Consider the following 23,799-nt stretch of genomic DNA (forward strand, 5'->3'; position numbering starts at 1 on the left):
CTTGTGAGAGGCAGTCATTAATGAGAAATCCAAACAGATGTAATTACAAACCAAAAGGAGGGGTCTGAAATAAACATTTCAGGTGGTGGCAGAGTGTTTTATAAGTCAGGTAACCATAGAGCTTAGGAAGCAAATACGCACTGCCGAACATGCTAAAGTGCTAAACCAGGTAGACGGGCATGAAATCAGGACCGTCTCCAACAAATTGAGGAGTAACAACAAGAGACACATTCCTAGAGGCTTCCTCCCAAATAGGTCAAGAGAGATGCACTGGGCAGAACAAAGAGAAGGTAAAACCCTCAGGGGAGAGCGGGTTCTGAAAAGATTTCAAGAGGGACAGATGTAAACCACACGGTTGCAGACACAGAAGCTTTCTCTTTTCCCCCATCTCAGGACCATGCTGCTTGCCGTTGCTTCTTTGTCCCCACCAGACAGGGATGTGACCCAATCCTCAGCTACCCCGTGTGTCTGTATTGTCTGGCTCCACCTCCCTCCCAGCTCTCAGCCTGAGTATAGACAAATAATTAAATTCAAGTATTTTGGCATAGCCAGGCCAGATTTAAATCCAAGCATAAGCAGTTGTACGACCTCTCTCTGACCTTCAGGGTCTTTAGCCTCTACCTCCCAGAGTGGTGGTGAGAATATTGTATGTAAGGGAGCTAGTAGAGTACCTGGCCCAGAGTGGCACGCAATAAACATCACATCGGCAACCATATAATCATGCAATTCTCCTTTAACCAAGAATACGGCCTCAAGGGACCTGGAAGCCCTCCAAGAGGCTGAATCCACAGCCCTAGCTGCGCCATCGCTCCATCCTATCCAGCCAGTCATGCAGCCAGATAAAAGGATACAGGCCAAGCTGACACTCAATGAGGCCTCGTTCTCCAGACCACAGGTGCAAACCTTTCATCTGCAGGCAATCCATCGGCCAGCGATGTGGCTCCTCTGCCCATTCAAACTCAAGCAGTCAAGAGGAGGGACAGTCAACCCCTATCTTTGCATCAAACTCTTCTAGACTTTAAACAAGTCAGATGCCACCCTTGAGAGGGGCACAAAGGAAAGCCACTGTGCTATGATTATGAAAGAAGCTGTGGCAGGCAAAACCCTCCTTCTGGCCAGGATTCCAACTGCTTTCAAATGCCAGCCTGTCATGTGGCTTCTCTACCTGTCCCTGGGATCTGGGATTTTGGCGGCCCCTCATGAACACTCAAGTCCTGAACCTGGTCCTTAGAACTCAACAGGGAAGCCACAAACCCCATAGCACAGGATTATTCATGGGAAGAAAAGGGGCTGGGCCTGTGTGGGTTAAATGGGGCTCAGAGAAGCTGCAATGACAGAGAATCAAGGAATTCAGAAATGTTTATCAGCTACAGTTTCAAAAAGCTGGTTAATAGAAAGAACAGAGGCCAGGCGCGGTGGCTCACACCTATAACCCCAGGACTTTGGGAAGCCGAGGCAGATGGATCACAAGGTCAAGAGACTGAGACCATCCTGACCAACATGGTGAAACCCCGCCTCTACTAAAAATGCAAAAAATTAGCTGGGCACGATGGTGCACGCCTGTAATCCCAGCTACTTGGGAGGCTGAAGCAGAAGAATTGCTTGAACCCAGGAGGCAGAGGTTGCAGTAAGCTGAGATCACACCACTGTGACAGAGTGAGACTGCATCTAAAAAAAAAAAGAAAAGAAAAAAAAAAACGAGAGAGAAAGAACTGAAACCCAGAAACCCAGAAATGGCTGTGAAGAATCCCTGTACCTCTTCCTATCTTTGAATGGATGCTAAGAGTGTTCATAGCCGTAGTACTCTTAAAAATTGAGCACCTGACTTCTGTAACATGCTTTACAATTTACAGAGCTCTCACATACACTATCTCATGTGACGATGACACCTATAACTTACTATTAATAACAATAAGAGGTCAGGTGTGGTGGTTCACACCTGTAACCCCAGCACTTTGCGAGGCTGAGGCAGGCAAATCACTTGAGGCCAGGAGTTTTGAGACCTGCCTGGCCAACATGGTGAAACCCCTATCTCTGCTAAAAATACAAAAATTAGGTGGGTGTGGTGGTGAGTGGTGGTGGTGAGTGCCTGTAATCCTAGCTACTTGGGAGGCTGAGGCAGGAGGATCGCTTGAATCTGGGAGGCAAAAGTTACAATGAGTTGAGATCACGTTACTGCACTCCAGTGTGGGCGACAGAGTGAGACTGGCTCAAAAAAAAAAAAAAAGAAAAAGAAAAAAAAAAGACAAACAATAAGAGCTAACATCTAACCAGGTATGGCGGCTTATGCCTATAATCCCAATGCTTTGGGAGGCCAAGGCAAGAGGATCACTTAAAGCCAGGAGTTCGAGGCTGCAGTGAAGTATGATCGCATCACTGTACTCCAGCCTTGGGGACAGAGCCAGGCCCTACGTCTAAAATAAAAGAGCTAACATCTACCCAGCTCTTACTGCTTGGTGAACAACTTAGACAGATTTTTTCCTTTGATTCTGACCAGTCTTATGAGGTAGATATTATTATTGCCATGTCTTAAAGGGAGGAAATTGAAAGAGAGGTTCTGAGTCATTCACAAGGTGACACAGCAAAGTGGAGGCTGCAACCCGAGCAGCTTGTCCCTAAGCTCCATCCTCTGCCTCTCCAAGTAGTAGCAAAGGAGGAACTTGGTTTGTCAGAGTTCTTATCCCAAGCTTCTCTAGCAACAAAGGAGACAAGTTTTAGCCTACGCCTTGCCACTTACTGGTTATTTGAACTTGGGCAAATTACTTTTCCTCTTCTCCTCTCAACTGCCTCATCTATAAAATATGGGGTTGGAAGAGATGTTTAGGAATTCCTCTAAAAATCAGTGATTCATCTTACCCTTCCACAGCCCTGAGAGTCAGATATCAGCATATCCAGTTTACAAAGGAGAAAACAACACTAGTGTGGTCAAGGGGAGGGGGTTGTTTAAGGTCCTATAACTAGTTAAAGCCAAGATGATAACCCTGGCTTCAGATTGCAAACCCTGTAGCTTTCTGTTAGAACATATTCACAGACCCATCCCCCAGCCACCTGACCTAGATGGGTCTGTAGCCTAAAGGCCTGGCTGATGAGTCTTGAAAAGGTTCCCAGAACTCCAGCTACCCCAGGCCAAGTTTGGTAGTAGAGTGCAGTCCTCAACATTTGGGTCAGGGGCAGCTGAGTGGTTTACTCCATTCCCATTTTTCATTGAGATCTCAGCTCCCAAATGAGAAGTCTGACGGAGAACCCCACGGGCCTGGGTGGGAGCTTTGCAAGAGTCTAGTAGCAAGGGATGTAAGAAAACAATAAGTTGTCCTCCCATGGTTCAGCTAGGATGTGCTTCAGTCAACGAGACCTTCTGGAAGGAGGGGATTCTGGGGATGAGGGGGGTTCTCTTCCAATTCTCTGTTTCTGAAAGGCCCTTACAACATCTCTGCCTAATGCACAAGCTGAGAGCACAAAGAACAAGGAAGGACCAGTCATGAAGTCATTGCATTCCTCAGCTTCTCAGCCTGATGAGGCCACCCAGAGGGGACTTTCACAGCAGAAAGCATGAGCTCATGGCAAATTTGTGGACTGAGACCCATTCTTGAGCTGTGGGTACAGAGTGGCAGGATCCAAACTCAGAGGAGGGTGTTTGAAGGAGGCTGTCATGGCTAAAGGCCTTCTAGGCATGCCTGTTCCCCCATCCCACTCTGCTCCTGGAGGCAGAGAACAGAGGTCTCAAGAAGAGAGGAAAAGCTTTGACCAAGGGGCATTGAAGAATATGAAGTCACAGCTGGACAGCCTCCCTGGGTATGAGAAGACACAGCCCAGCTTTGCTGCAGGCACTGGCCACACTACCAACTCTTTCCCCATCCAGGAAAGTCTTGGTGAAAAAGGCAGTGCTGGTCTTCACAGCCAGCCATATAACACAGCCCCTGAGCTACCCGGTTACTATGCTTCAGATCTCTCAGATCTATCAAAAACTGTGGCCAGGCACAGTGGCTCACACCTGTAATCCCAGCACTTTGGGAAGCAGAGGCGGGCAGATCACCTTAGGTAAGGAGTTCGAGACCAGCTTGGCCAACATGGTGAAACCCCATCTATACTAAAAACACAAAAATTACCCAGGTATGGTGGCAGGTGCCTGTAATCCCAGCTACTGGGGAGGATGAGGCAGAAGAATCGGCTGAACCTGGGATGCGGAGATTGCAGTAAGCCGAGATCGAGCCACTGCACTCCAGCCTGGGTGACAGAGTGAGACTTGCCTGTCCTGTATCTCTTTCCCCACCCAGGGGTAATCTGGCGAACCAATCTGAGCTGTTAATGACTGAGTGGCTAGTGTTTATCTTGCTGGACACTTGCACTCCAGCAGGGATATTTTAAAGAATGGGCCCGGTAGAATACTCAGGTTCCATGGGAAGCTGCTGGAGGCGTCCTGAGGCAGAGGGACTTCTGCTGTTCTCCACACCACACCTCCCAGTCTGTGTGCCTCAACAGTCCATTATGTCCTGCCCCAAAGGCAAAGGCCACCGCTGCTCCTGCCAGCGTGCGTCTTCCCTTCTTCACCCTATCTCACCAGCCCAGATTTTGAGAATGGTCATTAGAATCCAGGGTTTCTCAACTTGGGAACTATGGATATTTGGGGCTGGATAATTCTGTTGTTTGGGGGGTGGTGGGTCTGTCTTATGCATTGTATAATACAGATGCCAGTAGATCCTCTCTGCCAGTCACGGCAATCAATCAAAACTGCCTCCAAACATTGCCAAGTGTCCCCTGGGGTCGGGGAACACCATTGGTTCTCCTGGTTGAAAATCAATGTTCTGAGCCTAAAATTCCAATAGGCATCCCTGTAAGAAGAGCTAGCCACCATGAAGTGTGTATGATTCATTACCTAAAATGTCTACCAGTGGAGTGTGGCAAAGCAAACTGACATGTGATGATCTGAAAGACCATTTTCTAAATGAAAGATCGTTGACGTTGTGTAAACATCCCTACTCAAAAACAACTTTGAGGGAAAAAATGTCCAATATGAAGACAGAAGCAAATTAAGAAAATCTTCATAACTTAAAAATCACATCGAAATAGCAGACTACAAAATGTATGCACAGTTATTACAACTCTGTAAATGTTATGCATCCATTTAAAAAGGAATAATCAAATGTCTAATTGGATGAGAAGACAGGATTATGAGTAAGTCATTCCTTTCACTAAAACATTTGTTAATATGTAGGTAATTAACATAAAGCAAAGAACATGTATGTTTTACAATAATTTGTATCAGTTGTAATCAGATGCAATTACCCTAAAATATTCTATATTTCTTTAGCCATTTTAGTCAGCAAAGGAGGAGGAGCACCTATGAAACATCAAATATGTGTTTTGCTTCTCTTGTTTGCTCCCTTGTTCTAAGCTTGGGGGAAACACCTCCTTCAGAGGAGGGACCAACTCCATCAGGCATCTCCTCTGTCCCTAGGAGTGGTGTGGGGAGAGGACAGCTGCTGGATAGACACTTGTGAACCTGAACTCACCTCCAATTTCAGTGTGGTGATTTGAGGGTTGCCACTTGAAGTATAGTGGGTTTCTGTGTAGGAAGGAGCAAAAAGTTGCCTGAAAAAAATAGAAAGAGACATTATATCATAAGTGGATGAATTCCATCTCCTAGCAATGACAACTAGTGATTTTAACTGAATCGGTAGGACTGTCCCAAGCATCTCCATGCAAAAGAAATGGGCAGCCACAAGGGGCTAAGGGGCAAAAAGGAAAACCAGAAGAAGTTTGTTATTAATTTTATATTTAATGTAAATTAAATATAATTTATCATCACTGTGGGAACATCACTCCAACTAGATGTAATTGACAGAACTAAAGCCATGATTTAATGTTTGTCTGGGTCCTGGAAAACATGCGTGCAAACACAGGCAAAATTTCCCAGGGCCTATGAGCCCTATTGTGTACCTTAGTTGATTTTTCCAGCACTGGATCTACCAACTTTTAGTATCTGCAGACCAATTTTTCATTAAGGGAATACCTCTTCTCTGATGCATATTTTGGTGAGATTGTCAATCAAGGTGTCCTACTTGGCCCTGGCCAGGGAGTGACCCGTGTTTCAAGTGAAGCCAGTGGAGTGATGCTGCCAGGTCTGAACAGATGGAAGTGACACATCTGTTCCTCTGTTCCTGCTACAAGGGTTCCCTAAGATGCTGTTGACTGCCGTTTCTGACACCTAGCGGTTCAGATTCCCTGAGACCTGGTAATTCTATATGTTACCTTTTCAATAAATTCCTTTTTTTCTTTTCTAAACTTGGACATTGGTTTCTTTCTTGCAACAGACCCTTTGCAATAGAGGTTAAGAATCCCTTACCAAAGGCAAGGCAACTCCAAGAAATGTTCTTAGATTTTTCTCTAAAAGTTAAAAGAATAATGTAAGAGCCAAATGGATGTTTCGACTATTAATAGTTCAGCCACATTAAGGCAGGATTGATCTACAGAAAGTCAAGGTCGGCCAGGCGCAGTGGCTCACACCTGTAATCCCAGCACTTTGAGAGGCTGAAGCAGGCAGATTGCCTGAGATCAGGAGTTCAAGACCAGCCTGGTCAATATGGTGAAACCATGTCTCTACTAAAAATACAAAAATTAGCTGGGTGTGGTGGTGGGTGCCCGTAATCCCAGCCAGCTACTCGAGAGGCTGAGGCAGGATAATCACTTGAACCTGGGGGGTGGAGGTTGCAGTGAGCCGAGATCATGTCACTGGACTCTAGGCTGGGCGACAAGAGTAAGACTCCATCTCAAAACAAAACACAAAAACAATTGGAGAAACAAGTGCCCGTTGTTGGTGGTGATTATCTTAGGGGTTGCAGAAGATGTTCACAATATAAGTTGCATATTTCTGAAGTTGGTTGACTTTTAAATTAATTATCAGAGAGGTGTTTTGAAAACTGAAAATCTAATTTAAAACAGTTCTTAAAAAGCAGAAAATGTAGGCTGAGGCCAGCACAGACAGCCAAAGAAATCTTCAGGGATAAGTCAGGTTTTGAAAGAGGTGACATTTCCCAGCAAGAAAAGGTCATTGTAGAGGGTCTTTAAAATCCCTCTAGAGTCACTTCCCGCTCTGAGTTCCGGGACCTCTCCAACCTCCCTCCAACCCCAGTGTATGATCAGAAGGCAAATGCCACAAGAACTGTCTCCTGTACTGCATTAAGGCCTTCCACATCTTGCCCTGGACAAGAAAAGAAGCCCAACAGGAAAATGTAAAAATGAAGCAAAGCACAAACCCCAGCTTGGTGAAGAGCAATTCTCATTCACACAGAGACTTAGGATCAGTGGCTAACTTGCAAGAATCTGTCTCCCAGTCCTTTCTCTTTCTCCTTAGCATCTGACTAGCCCAAGAGTCAAGGGAGGAGTCACCCATTTGTCTGAGTGAGAAGAACTGTAAGCCTCATGAGGGGAGTGGCCAAGCAGTTTTACTCACTGGTTTATGCCAGTGCTTAACATTTGTTCAGTGAAAAACCCTCTTAACTAATTACTGAATGAATAGATGGATAGTAGTTCAGTGTACTAAGAGCTTAGAGCATGGTCTGGACACTGGAAAACTGAAGTTTTGATTCCAGCTCTGACATGTACTGTCTCTACAGCCGTGAACAACTAAATGCACATTTCTGAACCTTTGTTTCCTCCTATGCAAAAATGAGAACAATACGCTCATCTGATAGGGCTGTCATGAGGATCAAATGACACAATAAATGTAGCAGGCTTAATGCTATGCTTGGCACAAAGCGGAGCTGGGTAAAAGTTAGTGACAACCATTATTGCTTTCAACAGGCATTATGACAGAAGAATCCGGGAAAACAGATGGAATTCAGCGGTTTCTTCTCTCTAACTTACCCCGGCCATGATCTCTCCAGTACATCACTTAAGAGAAGTGGTAAAATGCAGTTTGCTCATTCCTACAGCCCATTTCCTGGGTCTGCTTTCACAGATGGCGCCAGGTACAGCTGGTCAGGAGTTCAGAGTTTAATGGTGCCAGTGGGGAGATGTGAATTTTCCCACAGAAAATGCACTCCTGGTAAAAACATTCTCAGCCTCTTCTGAGTCTTAGCAAGGGAGAAAAAAAATCATTCATCCAGGGACATTACCCCATCATTATAGGACTCTCCGAGCCTCGGCACTGAAAGGAACCCTACAAATTATATAGTCAAACCCCAACTACACTGTAAGCTCTCCAAAACAGGGACCTTGGTGTCTTTGAAGGCTTCTCCCCAGCCCCCAGCACCTAGCAGGCAGGCAGTACGTGTGAATGAGTGAATGAGTGGATGAAGTGAATAAACTCGCAAACAAATGAATGAACCTTCTATCTAGTGCAGCAATCTGCCAGATAGCCATTTGCCACTGGACACCTCCAGGGACAGGGAGCTCCTGAGACTGTCCACTCCATTTCTGACTACATATAGTAGTTAAAATTTTTACACTAGATGAAAAACTATTCCTCTGTCCCTGGCACCCACAGGCCTTCATTCTGGTCTCTGAATCTACATAAAACAATCCGCTTTCCTCTTCTACCTAATCACCCTTTCTGAAGCAGCAGTATCAGCATCATCTAGAAACTAGTTAAAAATGCAAATTGTCGGGCTCCACCCAGACTCATGAATCAGATAGAAACTGTAGGGTTGGGGTCCAGCCATCTGTCTGAACAACTCTGCAACTCCCCCAGGTCAGGTCTATATATGCCCATGTGTCCAGGTGCTGCTCTTAGGACCAAAGGATGCTGCTATCCCACAGAGAGGAGGGCACATGGCCACTGAGCAGCCTGGCTCCGCCCAGCTGCCCCATTCTCTGACCACATCTTGTTCTCATCTCCTCCCTGACAAGGGGCTGGCTCAGCAGACCGGCAGGAAGCCGTCTCTCACCACTGGATTGCATTCGGATTTTCAGGAAACGACTTGTGAGTGATGTGCATCCAGGAAGACAAAGGACTGTGCGAGATTTCCCACTCCGCCCACTCCTTCTTTCTAGCTTTAATAGAAAAGTGATTTCTGTTGTACCCCGCTGCCTCCTGCTCTGTCTGCTGCATGCTTAGGAGCCCACAGACAGGCAGAAATCAGTAGGACACTCTGCCACGTCTCGGCACCAATGTAACAGTAGCCAGCACTAGAATTGAGCAAAATCCAGGTCATTTAGATCCCAAAGTCCCTGAGCAAAATCTGTGTCTTCAGACTCCCACCTAGGAAAATAAGCTACCCCCAAATACTGGACATAAAACATCAGGTCACTCTCTAAGAAAGAAGAACTGGAACCAGTACAAGCAGCCAGGCCCTGAGAGTACGCTGCAGCCTGAAAGCAGCTCAGACCCATCGCACCTAAGGCTCGGAAGCTTCAAACTCAGGACAATCCCTTTAAGTTCTATTTATCGTCAGACAAATTTCAAATGCCTCTCTATGCTAAAACACCCTCCAGAGAGGAAGGAGCAGTGACACGAAAATGAATTTGCAAAGCATCTTCTGCGAGCTCAAACTGTCTTCCTCCTGCTTCAGATAAGCAAACCAGTGAAGATAAAGTGATAACGATTTCCAAATTACCTTGAAAAATACCCTTCTGCAGACAAGCTCAGCATAGGCGAGGAACACTCTGCTCATATAAGTAGCGATTTTTGCTGACACCTCCTTTCCCTGGATCTTTCTCTATCTAATTCTTCCAAGAGTCTCCATGCATTTATACCCTGATGCCTTGGGAGGTCCTGATCTGCTGTTGTCTCTTATTTCACCAGGAGGGTCTTCATCCTGTCTGTGTTAGTAACAATGTCCTCACCACGCGACTTAGCACAGCAACTGCACAACACCCAGAAAGACTGTTAAAAAATACAAAATCCCCTCCCTTCTCTAGGGTAGAATTAACAAATCTGTATTTTAATTTTTTTTTTTTAGATGGATTTTTGCTCTGTCATCAGGCTTGAGTGCAGTGGCATGATCTCGGCTCACTGCAACCTCTGCCTCCCAGGAATCAAGCAGTTCCCCTACCTCAGCCTCCTGAATAGCCTGTCTACGGTTCTCTGGACTTTATGGGAAGAATGTGGCTTTGAAAGATGTACTGCTTACAATTAATTATGGCAGCCCTTGTTCCACTCTGTAAAATCAGATGTTAACTTGTAAAAACTTAATAAGATACAAGAGAAATGCAAATATTTCCAATTAGTAGAAAAAATAACCTCAAAGGTTATAGTTTCACAGCCCCTAGGATATTAACTAGTTTTGTATCTAATTTAGCAATCTTATCTCGGCGTTCCTTTTTTCACTATTAAATACACACACCCCCACACAAATATGTCTTAGTTTCCCTTATCCAATTTTAAACCAGTTTTATCATCTTGCTGGTTTCCCCATTAATCAGATAAATAAAACTTGGAGAAGTGCTCACTATGCATTTGTTTAAAAATTGTTTTCACGTGAGCCACATAATCCCCCTCCATTTTCTAGACTGCAAAATGAACAAACTAATAATCATCATCAGTATCATAGCAATGCTGAGGATCAAATGAGAAAATACATTCAAATCCTAGCTCTTATAAGTCGTGTGAGTTCAGGCTGGTCAGTAACTTCTCTGTGCCTATGTTTTCTCATCATGAAATGAGGAGAATGATGAAATCTACTTCATAGCACTCCTGTAAGATGTTAGAATAGTGCCTGGCATACAGGAAGATGATATGACTATTTGTTAGATAAAATGAACAAATGTGAAAGAATTACTTGTAAAGTAGAAAGTATTTGTGCTTTACATGTTGCTATCATTTTCTCCAACACTAGCTATATACACACTTGGCAAAATCTTGATCATTGTTAAATCTAGGTAATGGGCGTCTGAGGTTTGTAATGCTAGTCTCTCTGCTTTTGAGTATGTTTGTAAACTGACAACGTTTTTAACTATATAGGTGATACAGTGCAAATCACAAACTACTCAGCCTCAGTTTCCCTTTCTGTCTAACAGAAATAGCAATGCCCAGGACAGACAGGCACTGGAAAGTGCCTCTGAAAAGTAGAGTGCTATTCTGCTGTCACGGCCTGTGCTAGTCTATATTTGGGATAAAAAAAAATTCAGTGAGTATTGTTTTGTTTTCTAAGATGCTGAAGGAAAAGCAGGGAAGAGACAGCCAGAGCTGCTTCAGAATCAAGATTTCTGCCTCAGTACTCACTCCACCTCTGACTCCAAAGGAATGGAAACAAACCAGCGTGCCAAAGGCATGGCCCCAAAGCCAAATAAGGGACTGATGAGTCCAGTCCTCAAAAAGGAGGGAACAGAAAGGCCAAGGAAGGGGAAACTTTGAAGGTTGTTCCTAGTGTAAAAAACTGGGACCTCCTCCTATCCAGGGGCTCCCATGAATAAGCGCCATCATTGCCAGAGGACCAGCTTTGGAAGCATCACTCCGAAGGCAAAATGGTGCCATGCAGAAGCCTCGCAAAAGGCCAACACTACTCAGTATGTTTTCTTTAACCTCCTATTAAGGAAGTTTCCAAACAATGTGTTAAGTCAACACTCCCTGTCACCAACCACTTCCCATGACATCTTCTCCCAGTTCCCGCAAGACCTGGCCCCCTTCCGACCAGTTTCTGTTCCTGTGTTTTGCTTTTCACGTTATATACCAAAGGATGTTTGGATGAGCACCACTGAGTCTTTATTTAATCCTCTTCATGCCTCCTGCTCGGCTGCCTCTATGAAGATGGGTAACCTCTCTGCACAAATAGAGCTGACTTCTTGGGATCAGGCAACTCAACTGGCAGGGACCTGAGGGGCCCTCAAAATGGGTCACCCAAGAAGAATTCACAAGTTTGTTTTCCAGTGTCCTGAACAGCCCATTATGTGTATTTATTGGAATTAGATAAGAGCAGTTCGGGGAAACGAGGTGCTACCTTTAGTATTTCCGAGAAAAATTTAAAAGCGAACATGGTGAGTAGGAGCAACTTCTCTAGCAACCGGTTTTTGGTAAACAACCACAGCGTTTATCAGATTAGCCAATACCACAGAAAAACCTACAGGGAAGGGCCAAGGCAAGAGGGTATGAGGAAGCAGCCATATCATAAAGAAAAACGGTGTAGATAAGACACAGGGGAAATGAAGAGAGGGACCCTCTGAGATCATTGGAGCTGTGAGAATATGCTTAGAAAGAAGAGAATAAGTGGACTACTCCCTGAAACAAACAAACAAACATAACACAGGTAGGTGAGGACCACAAACCAGCCTGCTAAATGTAGGTGCTTAGCCCTTTTTAGCCTCTGATTAAAAACTTTCATAAACTTGCCCAATGTTTCTTAGCATACTAATGCACATGCCACACCCAAAGCATGAGTCAAGGATGTCAGAACTTGGAAAGCCCTCCTAGATCATAGTGGATACCTACTGTTGGAGCCTGCCCAGCATCGATGCCACCTTCTAGAGACAACAGTGGCCCGATTTGCATTTAAAGAAATACTCCCCTCTCATTGCATTGCTGACTAGGGCACCTGGAGTCAAGGTCCCTGCCCTTGCCTGGCCAAATGACTGGTTCCTGATATGCCTGGACAGTCAGATCTCATCTCGGAATTTCAAGATGATAATATATGAAGGGATCGTCTATTCATTCTGGGATCTCAACCTTTCCAAACCTTAGTTCTTCAACTTTTCCCTCATTCTATGTGTTGCCCTATATCCTTCCAAAAAGATTTTTAAGGAGAAGCGAGGGTTAGTGCGTAAGCTACAGAGTCTACTGCAATGAAACATTATTTATATATCACCCTCTCTGCCCAACCCTGCCCTCCACTTTTACAGATGAAGAATGAAAAGAGCAAAAGCAACTTGCCCAGCATCGCATGGTTATATTTTGTTTCTAAACCCATCATCTCAATAAACTACAGTAAGCTAAATGTTAGTGGTAGACAAGCCAAGAGTTGGGCCATCCAGACACACCCAGAAGGCAGGGAAAGGCTATTCATGCAATCTCATGAATAACTGCATATTACGCAGTGTAATGTGGTACAAACTGCAGGGCACATGGCATTGGGAGGCCAGAGTTTCTCACAGCTTGATTTCATCACTATTTGCTGGTGGGGTCCCTGGTCAAGATGCAGTACCTTTCCTGAGCATCAGGCCCTGCATCTGCAAGCCCACTTGCTCATTTCACAAATATTTATGGAGGTTGGTGATGTGCAGGCCCTGTGCTAAAGGATGGGGCTTCAGCAGCCAATGAGGCAGGTCTGGGTTTCCTGCCCTTCTCCTAGCTTGGCACCTGCAGCTCCTGAGTGCTTGGCAAATGCTGACAGACCATGCAGAGGGCAGGTGTCACCTTACGGTCCCCAGAAGGCAAGCCACTGTTTCACAGCTCATCTTTCTTCCTTCCTTCCTGTAACAGCTGCAAACCAGTGTGGTAACCAATTTCCAGTTTCTCCTAACAAGCTGTCTATACAGTTATGGAGGAGGGGGGTGTATGTGCACACGTGTGTGGGTGTGCATGAGTGTGTGTGTGCGTGTATGTGCGTTTTGAGAGCAGAGAGCAAGGCCAGTCTAGGGATCAGGAACAAAGGATACTCACTCAACATGGCTGCTTTCCTTTTCCAAATCCATATTCCTATCACCACATCCCTGAGAGGCCAGTTTGACCTCTGCATTCTTATCCAAGCCCCAAATCCCAAGCATCAGCCAGTCAAGAGATAAAGAGCTTCTAGAATACAAAGAACCTGACATCCCTTCCAACACTTAGATCACCCTTTTCTCCGGCACTCCAGTCTCCCTCCAAAAGAGTCCCTTTCCATGACTTGCCCTTCCCTTCCCCAGAAGTGGGGCCTTGGAAAAAAAAAAAACATACTTGATATAATGCAGCCATTATAGCCCCTTGGCCCTTCTGGCCCTCTCCCCAGGGAGACTGATGCAAGAAGATAAAATGTGGAGACTGTTAGTTTTCTGCAAACTCGCAACCTTGGGTGAAAGGAAGAGGAAAGGGGGGAAGTGGGACACATGGGAGCCACGGAAGAGGCTGGAAAAGAGCCATAAATACAGAAGTCATAAAGACCGCATTTCTCCTTCAACTGGCTAAGGAAAGTCCGGCCCAGCTCCACCCACTCAATGATATCATTGTTTTCAACAAAAGCTGGTTTGAGAATCCCTAGAGAGGTCCCCAGTGAAGCCTTCGCTACTGGAATGAGCAGAGGTCTCACCAGTTCCTGACAGACCAAGTGCTTAGAATTTTAGATAAGGAGGAAAAAACAGAGAAAACCAGGGGAGGCACAGATTTTGCTTCTGCTGGGCCTGTCAGCATTATGGAAAGAGTACAGGACACTGCTTTTCACATAGGTTTTATTACTGCATCCCCAAGATGATCTTGCCAAGTTGGTGACTAGGAATTATGACCTAGTCTAATTAGTCTATTGAGTCTCATTACCTATCTAATGAGGAAACTAAAGATCTGAGGAAAGAGGTGGCTTGTCCAAAGTCCCACCACAGGCTAAGGAAAACTCCAGGGACAGACACCACCATTGCTGTGGTTTGAATGTGTCCCCAACCAAAGCCTGTGTTGGAAACTTAATCCCCAATGCAACAGTGTTGGGAGGTGGGCCTGATGGGGGGTGATTAGGCCATGAGGGCTCCACCCTAATGAATGGATTAATGCTGATTATAAAAGGTCTTGGGGCTGCAAGTCTGCTCTCTTGTTCTTTCTTTCACGTGCTCTCTTGCCCTTCTGCCTTTTACCATGGGGTAACATAGCAAGAAGGCCCTCACCAGATGCTGGTACCTTGATATTGGACTTCCCAACCTCCAGAACTGTGAGAAACAGATTTCTTTTCTTTATAAGTGGCCCAGTCTCTAGGATTCTGTTTTGCTAATGCAAAATGAATTAAGACAACTATCCTGCTACTTATTCAAGTTAGAAACTTTAGTCTTATCCTTGAAACCATCCTCTCCCTCAGCCCACATGCAACCCATTTCCCAGCCTTCATGATTCCACTCTATAAATATTTCTGGAATCTATCTTCTTCTCTTTATATCAGCTACCTCCTCCCTAAATTAGTTTTCTCAAATGCAGTTTGGATGCTGTCACTATGTGACTTATAAAATATTCTTCATCCGCTTCCCATTGCCCTTGAGATAAAAGCTCAAACTCTTCAAGGCGCCTACAAGGCCCTTTAAGGACGTACCCCTGCCTCCCTCACCAACTTCTCTCATCATTTCCTTCCTCCTGCTCTCTAACTATAGAGAACTTCTTTTCATTTTTAATGTCATTCTTGCCTTTGGGCCTTTGATCCTGTGATTTGTGCTGCTTGGCACATACTCCCTATTGTATGAGCCAACTCTGCCACACTCTTCACACCACCAAACTCCCCTTTTCTTTACTTCCTCCTAGCAGACTTCCCATCCCCCCAATACAGGGGAAGTTCCCCTTTTCCCCGTGTTCCTACAGTACTCTCTACCTTCTCCCTCCTAGCAGGCCCCATGTTTAATTATCTGTCTCCTCTACTAAGTTTTATGCCCCGTGATAGCAGACTATTTTGATCACCATTGATCCTCCTGGGAATAACCAGGACCTATCCCAGTGCCTGCCACATAGTTGGCACTCACAATATTTGTTCGATGAAGGAAGAGAAGAAAGGAAAGACATAAATTAGGAATTCTCAATGAGTAGTCCAGAGCTCAAGCCCAATACACTGGGAATAGTCTTGCCAGAAAAGCCAGGGATTCTCTGACTCGACACCTGCCCCCAGTTGACTTTATGCAAGACCTGGCAACTTGCCCCAGAGTACCCAGAAGACTATTCACTTAGTTTATTCAAGGGGTCATCCAAAGTTCTGTGTAGGTCACTGAGTATTAAACAGAGAAAAAGTGAACCTTACTTGCTCAAAATCAAAAATATCTCCTGGGCGAAATGTAAATGTAGTTTTATTTTCAGGACAGAATCCATCCAGGGGCCACATTGTCAGCCTCCTCTCATTTGTCTCCAGGATAGTCATGCTCCACTGCCCCAGCACAAAGGCTGAAGAGTTGGGAACACCCTCCAATTTCCGTAGAGCCTAGATGAAGAGTTTAATCACATCCTTGGAGCTAGGAGAAAAGAGAGGGCTGAAAGGGCCTGTCCCTAATCCAAATGTATATCCATAAATTCACCTGCATCCTGCTTACCAGCCTTGCATCTCAGTAGGCTTCCCCATCTACACAAGTTGTGAAGACGTTATCACTGCCTTGTGCTCAGCCCCTTCCAATCCATGGGCTCCATCCACCCAGTACATTCATCCACTTGGTTCGGCCCAAATTGCTCTTCAGTGAGGAGGGGTGAGAGGAAAGCTGCTTCTCATCCAAAGTGTAGAAATACAGCCTAGCTTTAGCATGCACTTCAAGTATGTTTCCTAGAAGTAGCTCACCTGCTTCCCTGACCACGTGGTTCTATATGAGGCAAGAGAACCCAACTCAAAGTAAAAAATGGGAGAATTTAAATATTGAACTCTATGCCACTCAAATCTCTGGTAGCCCACCAGTGGAAGGAAAAGCAACCCCTTCCCTAACCTCAACATACCACTCTTCTGAATTCAAATGATTTGGGTAGTTAGGGATACTAAATTCCTAAAAGATTAGTAGCACTACAGTTTTAGGTTCCCTTTAATCCAGACCAAATATTTACATATTATCTTCTCAGTCAGAATTCCATTCTCATTCTCCATTCTTCTCATCTCCCTCCCTCATCAAAAGCCTCCCCTCATTCTACAAGACAGTATTCCAAGTAACCCTCATTAGGAAAGGTTCCCCTCTTCCCCAGTCACGAATTCCCTTTCCTCTTGCCGTTGCGGTACTTTACTTTCAATTCCATCATGTAAATTTGTAAACTGTCTTAGATTATGCTGTTTGCATGTTGTTTTCTCTCCCACAGAGTCTAAACTGCCAGAAGATAAGGATATCCTGTTTTCATCCCTAATCTCTACAGCACCTAGCACAGGACTTTACATAGAAGGGCTCAATCAGTATCCCCTGAAATTAAACTTGTAGAATGGAGAAAAATTAGCTCAAGCTAAAAGGCAGATCTATCAACTAATGAATGGATTAGCAAAATGTGGTATATCTATACAATGTAATACTATATAGCAATAAGAAGAAACACTGATACATACTGCAACATGAATAAACCTCAGAAACATTATCCTAAGTGAAAATAGCCAGTCATAAAAGACTACTTATTGTATAATCCCATTTAGATGAAACATCCAGAATAAGCAATCTAAAGATATCAGATTACCAGCTTTATAGGACTGACATGGGGTCGGGGAGAATGAAGAATATTTGTTTCCTAGGACTACCCTAACAAAGTGACACAAACCAAATGGCTTAAAAATCGGAAGTTTATGTCACACAGTTCTTGAGGCTAAAAGTCCAAGATTAAGGTGTCACTCTCTCTCTCCAGGTGCAAGGAAAGGGCTTATCCCAGGCCTCTCTCCCGGCTTCTGAGTTCCTTAGCCTATGGTGGCATAACTCTAATCTTCACATGGCATTCTCCCAGCATGTGCGTCTATTTCCAAATCTCCCCCTTCTGAAAGGACACCGGTCATGTCGGATTAGAGACCTGCCATACTCCAGTATGATCTCATCTTAACGAAATACATCTACAACTCAATCTCCAAATAAGGTCACTTTGAGGTACCGGAGTTTAGGACTTCAACATATGAGTTTGGGGAGCCACTATTCAACTCATAACACTGCCAATGTTTTCCTTTTGGAGTGATGAAAATGTTCTAAAATTAGATGATGGTGATGGCTGCATGACTTTGTAAATATACTAAAACAGATCCAATTGTATACTTTAAACGAGTGAACTATATGGTATGTAAGTTATATCTCAGTAAAGCTGTTTGGAAAAAAAAAAGACGAGAGAGTTTAGGTTTAAAGAGTTTGCCCAGTCATTGCTCAATAATCAACTCAATGGTGTGTTTGTGAAAGCAGGATCTCTTAACAAGGGTAGTGAAATATAAACTTACAGAGGAGCCAAGGGCAACTTGCCTTTATGTATCCACATTACATGTAAATTCTCTTTGACTCAGTGATGAGTATGCAGTGACTCATAACATCACTCTCTCTACTCTGCACATTTGATAATTTTTCATTATAAGAAATTGTAAGAGTTAATCATGCATACACATAATATAATATCACCCAGTCATGAAAATGATATGATAGTCTCTTCAATAAGTGGTGGGAAAACTGGATATCCATATGCAGCAGAATAAAACTACACCCCTATCGCTCATTGTATACGAAAATCAAAGCAAAATGGATTAAAGACTTAAATCTAAGACCTCAGGCTGGGCACGGTGGCTCATGCCTGTAATCCCAGCACTTTGGGAGGCTGAGGCAGGTGAATCACCTGAGGTCAGGAGTTTGAGACCAGCCTGACCAACATGGTGAAATCCTGTCTCTACTAAAAATACAAAAATTAGCTGGGCATGCTGGTGCGCACCTGTTATCCCAGCTAATCGGGAGGCTGAGACAGGATAATCCATTGAACCCAGAAGGCGGAAGTTGCAGTGAGCTGAGATCACGCCACTGCACTCCAGCCTGGGGGACAGAGCAAGACTCGGTCTCAAAAACAAAACAAAACAAAAAAAAAAAAAAAAAAATCTAAGACCTCAAAGCATTAAACTGCCACAAGAAAACGCTGGGGAAAATCTCCAGGACATTGGTCCAGGCAAAATTTCTTGAGCAATACTCCGCAAGCACAGGCAACCAAAGAGAAAATGGACAAATGGGACAAATGGACAAATGGACACAACAAGTTAAAAAGCTTCTGAACAGCAAAGGATACAATCAACCAAGTGAAGAGACAACCCAAAGAATGGGAGCAAATATTTGCAAACTACTCATCTGACAAGGGCTTAACAACCAGACTATATAAGAAGCTCACATGACTCAGTAAGAAAAAAAAAATCTAATAGTTCAATCAAAAGATGGCCAAAAGCTTTGAATAGACAAGTCTGAACAACAAAAAGGCATAAAAATGGCAAACGAGCATATGAAAAGGTGCTCAACATCACTGATCATCAGAGAAATGCAAATCAAAACTGAAAATGAGCTGGGTGCAGTGACTCATGACTGTAATCCCAGCACTTTGGGATGGATCATTTGAGGCCAGGAGTTTGAGACTAGCCTGGTCCACATGGCAAAACCCAGTCTCTACTAAAAATACAAAGTACAAAAAAATTAACCAGATGTGGTGGACTGAGGCATGAGAATTGCTTGAATCCGAAAGGTGGAGGTTGCAGTGAGCTGAGATTGTACCACTGCACTCCTCCAGCCTGGGTGACAGATCAAGATATTTGTCTCAAAAAAAAAAAAAAAAAAAAAAAAGAAACCACTACAGTGAGATATCATCTCACTCAGTTAAAAGACAGGCAATAATCAATGCCAGTGAGGATTTGGAGAAAAGGGAACCTCTGTGCACACTGTTGGTGGGAATGTAAATTAGTACAACCACTATGTCATGCTACCATATGATCCAGCAATCCCACTGCTGAGTATAGACCCAAAAGAAAAGAATCAGTTGGCGGGGTGTGGTGGCTCATGCCTGTAATCTGGAGGCTGAGACAGAAGAATCGCTTGAACCGCGAGGCGGAGGTTGCAGTGAGACAAGATCGCACCATTGTACTCCAGCCTGAGTGACAGAGTGCGACTCTGTCTCAAAAAAAAAAAAAGGAAATCAGTATACTGAAGACATATCTGCACTCCTATGCTTGTTGCAGCAGAGTTTACAATAGCCAAGATTTGGAAGCAACCTAAGTCTCTATCTGGGATGAATGGATAAAGAAAATGCAGTACATATACACAATGGAGTACTATTCTGCCATAAAAAAGAATGAGCTCCAGTCATTTGCAACAACATGGATGAAAACCGGAGATCATTATGTTAAGTGAAATAAGCCAGGCACAGACAGAAAGACAAATATCACATGTTCTCACTTATTTGTGGGGTCTAAAAATTAAAATAATTGAACTCATGGACATTGAGAGTAAAAGGATGGTTACCAGAGGCTGGGAAGGGTAGAGGGGTGTAGTGGGGACATGCGGATAGTTAATGGGCATACCAAAAGAAAGAATAGAAAGAATGAATAAGACCTATTATTTGATAGCACAACAAGGTGACTATAGTCAATAACTTAACTGTACATTTTAAAATAAGGAGTATAATTGGACTGTTTGCAACTCAATGGATAAATCCCTGAGGGCACAGATATCCTCTCCTTCATGATGTACTTATCTCACATTGCATGTCTATATCAAAACATCTCATGTACCCCATAAATATATACACTTACCATATAAGTACTCACAAAAATTAAAAAAGGAAAAAATAAAATTACTGAGGCTTGTTTTATGAGCTAAAAAGTAAAAATAAAACTTCTAATTAATTTTTTAAAATATGATAAATGTACACGGAGACATATTTCTAACATACTCAATCAGCTGTATAAATGCAAAACGGTACATTCAGCCTTTGGGGAGGTGTCTATGGAGTGAGAGGTCCAACTTGTTAAAATTTAAGAACATTTTAATTGTGTCCTCCATAGGAGCCTGTAACTCTACGTCTAGGTATCAGTCCTACAGAAATACTTGCAAATGTGCTTAAAGATTATGTACAATCCTATTACTAGGATTATTTGTAATAACAAGAAATCAGAAACCTGTCAGTTAATAAGGAAAGTAATAAATTTTGATTCACCCAATCAGTGAACTCCTGTGCCACCATTAAAAAAAAAACAAAACAGGTCTATAAATGTGCTCACGTGGAAAGACACTGAAGACAAAAAATAAAAAAGCAAATTATAAAATAGTAGCTAAGGTACTATATCATGCATTTAAAAACTCTATAACTTGTTTAATTTTTCTCTTAAGTTTTATTATGAAAAATATCAAACACTCCAAAAAGTTCCCGTGTAAAATGTTTTAAATGTTTTTATAATGCCCATGCTATATTTCCAAGTGAAAAAAAAATAGGTTACAAAACCAAGAATATAGTATGACTTCATTTGTATAAATATACATAGGGATCTTTTAAATCTACATAAAATATTAAGTTCATGGTAAATGCTCACTCCCTCAATCCCAGCTATTGTTGTTATCTGAAGGTAAACAGCCCTATGATAAAGGGATCCCCAAACCCAAGCACTCCCGACATCTTCTAAGTCCACAGCTTCCCTTAGTTCCGATAAGGGTCCATCTAAGGCCAACAGGGCAGTTGACAGCTTCCTCCCATTCATTTTACCCCGTGCTCCTGCTGAAGAGCAGCCAGGAGAAATAAGCTTGAGACAAAAGAAAACCGTGGACATCCTTCCTGGCTGCACAGGCAGCCCTGGCTGCGGGTCCCTGGAAGGGGAGCCGGAACCAGTGAAGAAATCCCAACCTCATATCCGACAGTTCAGGGCCTCATCCAATTCTGCAGGCACAGAAAAGAGGTACAGTTTGGCCCACTGGAGGACACGGCAAAGCTGTGTTTTCAAGATACAATTAGGTCAAACTGGGCATCGCTGGAGAGCAGAAGTAATTTCCTCCCAGGGGCAATGGGTTTTAAGGTCAACTCTTCTTAATTACATTTGGAAAGCAACTCAGGGGAATTCCCTCTGACTTCATTCTTAAATGTTTCTCTGACCCTGCAAAACACAAATAACAGTGTCTATTTATTGTGCTCTCATAATGCAGCAGGCACCATGTAAATCCTTTAAGAGCATTACATTACTGAATTCCACACACATTCTATGAAGTCATTATCCCCATCACGTAGATAAGAAAACTGAGACACCCAAAGGTTGAGAGAATTGCCAAAACGTACACCTCCAGGAAGTGCAAGGAGCCAGGCTCCCTGCCTGGATTATACCATTACATTACACTGACATGCAAATTCTAACCAGGGCCTGGGAAAGGTAGGAGGAAAGGGAAGGGAGAGAGTGGAATAATGGAGAAGCACCTGGCACAGTGGCTCACGCCTGCCATCCCAGCACTTTGGGAGGCTGAGGCAGGTGGATCACGAGGTCAGGGGTTCAAGACCAGCCTGGCCAAGATAGTAAAACCCCGTCTCTACTAAAAATGCAAAAATTAGCTGGGCGCGGTGGCAGGCACCTGTAATCCCAGCCACCTGGGAGGCTGAGGCAGAGAATTGCTTGAACCGGGGAGGCGGAGGCTGCAGTGAGCCGAGATCGCGCCACTGCACTCCAGCCTGGGCGACAGAGGGAGACGCCATCTCAAAAACAAACAAAATAAAATTAAAAAATGGAGAAGCAATGCCAGTGCTAACCAAAGAAGAGCCCAGAGCATACTGAGCCAGGACTGTGCATCTGAGAGGGAATATACTGCCCCAGTTAAAAGCCTGGGCTTGGGAGTCAAACAGATCTAGCTTCACATCCTGGCCCTGATCCCCAACTGCCAAACAGGGCTAATGCAGGATCTACTCTTCACAATTGGTTGTGACAACTGAATTAGATGGCCCATGTAAAGACCACAGTAGAATGCCTGTTACACAGACATTGCCTACATTTTAGCTATCACCATTTGTTCGTATGTGACCATCATCCCTAGTTCTCAGCCAGAAGTTCCCTAAGGGCAGACAGAGCGAATTGAAGAACATGACCCGGAACTTAGGAAATGTAGATAAGCAATAACCACACAGATTATTGCTCAATATGTTTTTTGCTCTTGTCATTTTCACGGGTGAAGAAAGCTACAAGGGCCACATGTCACGGCTTGCATCACCAAAACACTTGAAAACATTTGTTCTGGACTTTGCATTAATACAAATTAGTATGTATGAAAACCTGCTAGCTATGTGCCAGATGTTGTAATAAGCACATTGTAATACATTATCTCCTAACCGCACAAACCCTATGTGTATGTTTCCTGGGGCTAGTGTGTAATACATTGCCACAAATTTTGTGGCTTCAAACAACAGAAAGTTGTTTTCTCACAGCTCACAGCTGAGGAGGTCAGAAGAATGAAATCAGTATTACTGGGCCAAAATCAAGGGGTCAGCAGGGCTGAGCGCCCTCTGGGAGAATCTGTTCCTTGCCTCTTCCAGCTTCTCCTTGGCTCGTGGCTGCACCACTCTAATCTCTGCCTCTGTGGTCACATCACTGTCTCACGTTCTGTCTATAGTCAAATCTCCTTCTGCCAAATATACTTTGGATTGTATTTAGGGCCCATCCAGGTAATCCAAGATAATCTTCCCATCTCAAGATCTTTAACTTAATCACATCTGCAAAGATTCTTTTTTTGCCATATAAGGCAACACTGTCACACGTTCCAGGCATTAGAATGTGGTTATCTTTGGAGGGGAGAGAGTGAATTTTTCAGCCTTCCACACCCTGCAATGAAGGTATCAATGTCTCTATTTTCTATGTAAGTGCTATGATGTAGTAAGAGGCAGGCAGGCCTGAGTTTGACTCCCAGCTACGCCCAATATTAGGTAAATTACTTAAACTCCTCATGTTTGAGTTTCATTATAAAATGCAGACAACAATATCTCATTCAAAGGGTTGCCATGAGGATTAAATAAGACACTGTGTGAAGTGCCTATTCTCAGGCATTTATTCTCAGCAAATGCTCACAAAGCAGTATTGTTGTTGTTATTATTATTATTATTTGAGACAGGGTCTGGCTCTGTCAACCAGGCTAGAGTGTGGTGGCATGATCTCAGCTCACTGCAACATCCACCTCCTGAGTTCAAGCGATCCTCCCACCTTGGCTTCCTAAGTAGCTGGGACTATAGGCATGTGCCACTATGCCTGGCTAATTTTTGTGGAGTCTGTTTTTGGTAGAGACAGGGTTTTGCCACGTTGCCCAGGC

General features: G+C 43.9%; 1 protein-coding gene across 2 annotated transcripts in view; it reads right to left on the reverse strand.

The window, feature by feature from the left end:
• The window catches only part of ADAM19 (ADAM metallopeptidase domain 19), a 99,833-nt gene that overhangs the window by 57,723 nt on the left and 18,311 nt on the right, over window positions 1–23,799 (reverse strand). For both annotated transcript variants that reach the window (XM_064376486.1, XM_064376485.1), the window contains exon 4: window positions 5,511–5,589. In XM_064376486.1, the coding sequence (XP_064232556.1) occupies window positions 5,511–5,589 (79 nt within the window). The remainder of the gene's footprint in view (window positions 1–5,510; window positions 5,590–23,799) is intronic.

The sequence above is a fragment of the Aotus nancymaae genome, unplaced genomic scaffold (genome assembly GCF_030222135.1).
Source record: "Aotus nancymaae isolate 86718 unplaced genomic scaffold, 86718_ANA_hifiasm-v0.15.2.pri h1tg000015l_0, whole genome shotgun sequence".
In the NCBI taxonomy this organism is placed as follows: domain Eukaryota; kingdom Metazoa; phylum Chordata; class Mammalia; order Primates; family Aotidae; genus Aotus; species Aotus nancymaae.